Source organism: Enoplosus armatus, chromosome 21, assembly GCF_043641665.1.
Source record: "Enoplosus armatus isolate fEnoArm2 chromosome 21, fEnoArm2.hap1, whole genome shotgun sequence".
Lineage (NCBI taxonomy): Eukaryota > Metazoa > Chordata > Actinopteri > Centrarchiformes > Enoplosidae > Enoplosus > Enoplosus armatus.
In genome coordinates this window covers 6,038,382-6,044,599 of record NC_092200.1, presented here as the reverse complement: position 1 = coordinate 6,044,599, position 6,218 = coordinate 6,038,382, and the positions used below count along the sequence as shown (strand labels likewise).

Below are 6,218 nucleotides of genomic sequence, written 5' to 3'. Positions count from 1 at the left end.
AGAGACATGAGGGAAAAAAGTTTCCTTCTTTTTTTCTTAGGAACCTCCTTCACAAAACAGATAGTGACGTGCTTTTGGCTTCAGTGACAGAGGATAAGGAGACAGTGCAACAGAATCTCTGTGAAGTTTTTATTTGGCATCAAATAAGTTTAACTGATGGAGAAGCAGCCATGTTGACGCCCATCAGCTAATCAATTGAAACATTTATTAAAATAATACTAATAGATGGGTAATTGTATTGTAAATGTGCCAATAAGAACACTGCAATGTGCTTAGACTAGTTTACCAAGCTGCAATTAGGGATTTAGAAAGATATGGATGGATGGCTGCATGATCAACAATGAAAAGTGTTTGAAGTTGAAGAAGAAGAAAAACAGTAATACTGTACAGTAATACAGTAATACGGGTGATTTGGTTTAATAAGTAGTAAATAAGTAAATCTATATTTAAAATAGAAAGATCTTACACACTAAATGTCAGTACAATGTAAAAATCAAGTCTGGTGATGGGACATAAGATCTTTTCTTTTAGCAGCAGTTAAAAAGCTTTCTGTATAATTAAAGTGTCAAGAATAAAGCTATGATGTCTCCTTCCTTCCACAACATGTTTTCTCCTATTGTTTCGTAGGTGTTGAGTTCATAACCTCTTCCATATTTTCAAATAACTAACTCAAATTCAAATCTATAACTCTACACTGCCATCTACTGCTGCACACTATACACTGAAGCAAGCCCAATTGCCAGTCAGGTGACAGTATAGCCTACATGCTGTACATTTAATCAAATCTAATTAAATTAATTGGAAACAAATACAGAAACGGAGGTGGCAAATAGCCTAATAAATGGCAGAGGGTGCTTTTAAATGACAACTTTTTTTTGGATTGTATAAATACATTATCATTTGCATTGTATAACATGTCTTAAAGATGTTAATAATCATTAAGTGTCTACATTTATGTGTTTGAAATGTGGCTATTATGACAATGTTGTTGCATTAATGCTATATATATTTATATTTTAGTATATTATATGACCATACCATTTTTGTTCCATGATGTACGTAGCGCTGTTGAACGCACCTCTAGTAACCAAGGTAATGACGCTATTCTCCGTTGCCAAGGCATTCTCAAGGCAAACACTAGCTGGGTAGCTAAGCTAGCCAATCTGCCAGATAATCTTATAGCTATGATATAACCCCCGTTTAGCGTACTGACCGAGTTTAGCTTGTAGTATAAAAGAGTTTACTAGAACCATCGACTCCAGCAGCTTTAGCGACTTTAGCTTCCAGCCAGTTCGCTGCGTGGCCTAAATTAGAGGCTGAAACACCCGTTTTTCTTTTGGATCAGCTCAGTCTACAAGCTAGCGAACACAGTAACATTAACGTTAGCTTCACAGCCACCATGGTAAGTAGCTGCCATCATTTGCTATTTATGGACAGCAAGGCCACCTGTTTGCTTTTACAAGTTAGCATGCGTAACGCCTCGCTCTGTTTTATTCGAAGACGAGTAGACGGTTAGCAAGCATCCTCATAGATAGCACGTTGTATGTGCAAGCTCATGTAAATAGGCCCTGTTACTTATTAGCAGGGGGAAATCCTCTTCAATCTAGCTTATCAGCTAGTTGTGGTTTCCATTACAGTCACTCTCTCTGTCTCTCTCTATGTCTATCTTTCATCTTTGCTGACAATCGTGTTACTAGTTTTTCCCCTTCTTGTCTCCATGTAGGCTGAATTTGGGTTTAATGAACACCATCAGAATGAAGTCATCAGTTACATGCGATTTGCACGGTCAAAGAGGGTCCTGAGACTAAAGACTATTGACTCATGCTTTGAAGAACTCAAAGATAGCAGGTAATTAAATTTTGGCATCGTTGTTTTTATGTAAATTAAACTTTAATTCACTAAACTGACTCATTGTATGGAAGGAAAATATATAACACAATGAAGTGTTTTTCAGTTCAGATGGACCTTTAACATGTATCCGTATCTCTCTGAAGGCTGGTGGACGAAACCTTCACAGTGGACGAGGTGAGGGAGATGCTGGACGGGCTGCAGGCGGTGGTGCGTGGGGAGGTGGAGATGGAGCTCATCAACACAGCCCACACCAATGTGCTGCTGCTCAGGCAGCTCTTCTCCCAGGCTGAGAAGTTTTACCTTCGACTGCAGAGCGATATCTCCGAGCTGGAGAACAGGTGAGCAGTGAGGAAGGAAGAAGATTCAGGCGTCTAGTTAATATTTGAGTTCGTAGACTATAAACACCCAGGAAAACACTTGACGAAAGGTGACATAGTCATGTTTGCTCCCACAGGAGTGCAAAATGTTCTTATTCAGATATTATGGAATATACAGCCCCTCCACGTTTTTATTTATGTTTTTATCTAATTTATGATGTTGTGCACACAGGATTTTTTGCACAAATGAAATCAAATTCAAATTATTTAAAGCGATGTGACAGTTCAAGGTCAAACAGAGTGCCACACCAAAGTAAGAAGTGAGCTAGGCCTATAAACATCCAATACACCATGTTCATGAGAAAAACTCCTCCACTTTGTACCACCAACCCTTCTCAGTACAATTTAGGTTTACTTCTCTTGCATGTTACAGTGTATGCCAGGCAAAAAGGTGAGTGTGAATTTAACCCCTTTTTCCAGTACAACGGTTTCCTTTTTGCAGTAACATTCAGTTAGCCTGAAAACCACAACTTTGTCACCTTCTCACTTTTTAAGGTCAGTTCACCAAAACATATTTTGAGACTCCTGCTGCTAGCCCATGTACATATGATACCAGTAATACAGGTAAATCACATTTGAACTGTTGTCAGAATATACAGTTGTTCAAAATGTTTGCTTCGATACACAAATTTGAAAGTCAAACTAAAGACCAAAGCACACGCTACCCTGTTCCTCTTTTTGCCAGTGAGATGGAGGAAGCAGGGCTTTTCCATGTTCACTAACCTCACATTATCTGATCTGGTCTGCACGATCGGGGGAAAAGTTTGTACAATTTACACTTCTGCAGCTGAAACTAATGCTGTTCGCCAGTGTGGCCATTGTTAAGTCCCACAGTACATGTACACAGGTTTGAATGTACTTCTGCACTACTTATTCAGGTGAACTTCCTGTAACATCTGACCTCTGTAACCTTGCAAATGTTATTTTGATGTAATATGCACATGGTGGGTGGATAAACAAGCCCTAAAGCTTTTTTTCGCAGGGCCGTACGTGACTGATATGGTATCTAAAGCAGGGAATACGCCCCATATCACAGTCTACGTGTGTTCAGCTGCTTTTTAAAAACCACATTTAAGCTTTTCAGAGAACTGTTCTCTTCACCACAAGCACATTTCTTTATAGCATGTGTGTTAAACTGCCAAAAGTACAAAGGTGTTTATTTTCCTTGCTTAAGATACATAACTGCCAAAGGAGTTCAGGTTATCTGTTCAGTTTTACTCTATTCAGTGTTGTTCACAAAATATTGACATTAACTTTCCATACTTTGTATTTTATAGACAAAGGTTTCATTTATTCATAAAATTTGTAGATACTATTTGATAGGATTTCAAGCTTTTTTTGTATTCTTTTCTCTGTAATTTCAGCGTCCATTCTTTGCTCTTCTCTACCCGTATAGGGAGCTGTTAGAACAAGTGGCTGAATTTGAGAAGACTGACTTTAAAACTGCAGATAAGGTGAGTATAATGTGCTGCTCTAACACATGTAGCCCTTCAAACATCGCCATCAATGTAGTCGCCATTAATCATGCGTCCAAAGGGTACAGTATTTACACCCACAAGGAATTCAGTAACTAGAGAGCAGTGCAGTACCTTTGCATTTTAAGTAGTTTTATATGTCAGGCTGCCTGCCCTTCACACGTAGCCGTGCGGTTCAGAAGTCACACATCACTGAGGTTGACTTGTGGTTTTTACAATGCATGGTTAAAGAAAAACAAATCAACTTTGTAATACAATACTCCGCTCTTTCATGGGTTCAGCTATTCACGCCTTTTTAGCAAAAGCAAGATTAGACGGATATAAAAATGGTGTTTTATTTTTACTGTTATATCTAATGTACAGTAATAGCAAGGTATAGCCGACACATTTTAGACGAAGAAATAAGAACTGTTCGGTCATTGAAGTGTTTACTTTATTCCCAGATAAACCAGGAAACAAGCAAACCCAAGCTAGCACCTCTGAATGAAGGTGGGGTGTCTGAACTTCTTAACAAGGTAAAGAAATATATTGCATGATATACAGATTCATTGTAGAAAGTTGTGCCCTCATTATCATATATAGATACACTCCTTCACACCTTAATATTTCTTCAGGAGATAGTGAGACTACAGGAGGAAAATGACAAACTGAAAGCAAGGCTGCGGACTTTAGAATCCCAGGTATAACAATTAACTATACATTTTTTATACAACACACAACATCTAATTTATGTTGTTAACTCTCTGCTCTGATTAATTTTCTTAGGCAATGAGTGCACTAGATGAGAAAAGCAAGGCAGAAAGAGCTCTGAAGGACCTTCAGAAGGTGCAAGGGGAACAGCAGGTACTGTTCGGAGTTTGGCTTGAAAGTAGCATCATCTTCTTTTGTGACATTTTGAGTTTGCTTTCCATTTTACTTCTTTTATTTTTTTAAACTCTATTTTGTTTCATCTGAACACTTGCTGTCATTTGGTTTTATCTGCTAACTTGGATCTCAAATGGTATGTATCCCGCAGACCACAGTGTTGCTTTGCTGTGTATAGGAATATAGGGCTATAGATTCTATAGTGAAAGATGTAACAGCAATGATTGCCATTTATCCCATCTGAACTTGTATGTTGTTTGTCTTCCTTTCAAGCTGGCTGCTCAATCCCAGGAGATCAGCAGCCTCGAGGACACGGTGGCAGCTCTGAGGGAGGACTATGAAAGGTCTCTTAGTACCAACGCTGTCTCCCAGAAGGATCTGCAGGAGAACCTGATCTCTGCCAAACACGACCTTCTGCGAGTGCAGGAGCAGCTGTCCTTGGCAGAGAAGGTATATCACTGTTTTCTTTACCTGCAACTGACGGCACAAGCATCTGAAGTTAACACCTGCCAAATGTCAGGTGTTGGTTAAATATATTTGTGGCAGATAAACTTGCTATACTGTCCAGTTGTTGTTGAGTTGTTGAGGCTTCTGTGCTGTGTTTTTCACGTGTTTATGTATATGTACGATATGCAGGAATTGGAGAAGAAGTTCCAACAAACTGCAGCCTACCGCAACATGAAGGAGATCCTAACCAAGAAGAATGAGCAGATCAAAGAAATTAGAAAACGATTGCAGAGGTCAGTATTCATCTTCAAGAACAAAACAATACAAATATCATCAAGTCCCTCCAGAGTGTTCCAGAGAGGGCAATGGCTGCCTGAAGAACATATTAAACACCATCAAAAAACTGGAAACATACAAGCAAAAACACTGGCATGACCCTTTAAGTTTAAACTTGTGTGTTTGGCTTTCTTACAAAGAAATGTGTTTGTGTTGCTTGTCTGTTTCAGATATGAGCCCAATGAATGAGTTCTACCCAAGACAGCTGTTTTAACAGGTGTCCAGAGTGTAAGACAGGACCAAAATTTACGATGGTTTGGACAAGAAACCATCAGTTCCACTGCTGTAAGACAAGAGAGACAGAAAAAAGCACTTCCTTGAGGAATTGTTTATTCATGCTTTATCTGGCATCTTCAGTAGTTATTGGCTTTAGCGACGTAAGTGGGAGCTTGGACGGTTGACAGTACAAACAACTGAACACGCAAATGAAGTAGTGACAAATGATAGCCTTCTTCAGCTGTGCTTTTTTTCTACGTCTCAATTTGGAGCTCGCGTACAGTAGCTAGCAGACTTCCCTCAGTGCTCTATGCAATTACCATCATGTCCCTGTTTGAAGAGGCCTTGTCCATTTGCTGAATTGGACAGATACGTACTGTCTGCCTGAAGCTTTGCAGTCTTATGAATCTGACAGTTATAGGTAATATTTAGCTTTCCAGCACCGGGTAATAGATTGTTGATATTTTGCTGATCAGTCTTTCTTTTAGCAGTCCCCTTTTTGTAGTCAAACATGATTGAGTTAGCCCGAGAGCAAAGCAAACCCCAAGCCAGTTAATTTTTTTATTAATAGGTAACAGCTTCAAATTAATGTTCTCCGACCCTTTGAGGTCAACCCTGCTTTAATTTGTTACCTAAACATTTAATATCATTT

At 39.0% G+C, this 6,218-nt stretch overlaps 1 protein-coding gene across 1 annotated transcript; it reads left to right on the top strand.

The window, feature by feature from the left end:
- Positions 1-1,319: 1,319 nt before the first annotated feature.
- lztfl1 (leucine zipper transcription factor-like 1) lies at positions 1,320-5,786 on the top strand. The gene is made up of 10 exons (XM_070927737.1): positions 1,320-1,402; positions 1,724-1,848; positions 1,995-2,189; positions 3,625-3,691; positions 4,153-4,218; positions 4,318-4,383; positions 4,469-4,546; positions 4,841-5,017; positions 5,204-5,307; positions 5,521-5,786. The coding sequence occupies exons 1-10, from the start codon at positions 1,400-1,402 to the stop codon at positions 5,537-5,539; spliced, it is 900 nt and encodes a 299-aa protein (XP_070783838.1). The 5' UTR covers positions 1,320-1,399; the 3' UTR covers positions 5,540-5,786.
- Positions 5,787-6,218: the final 432 nt, after the last annotated feature.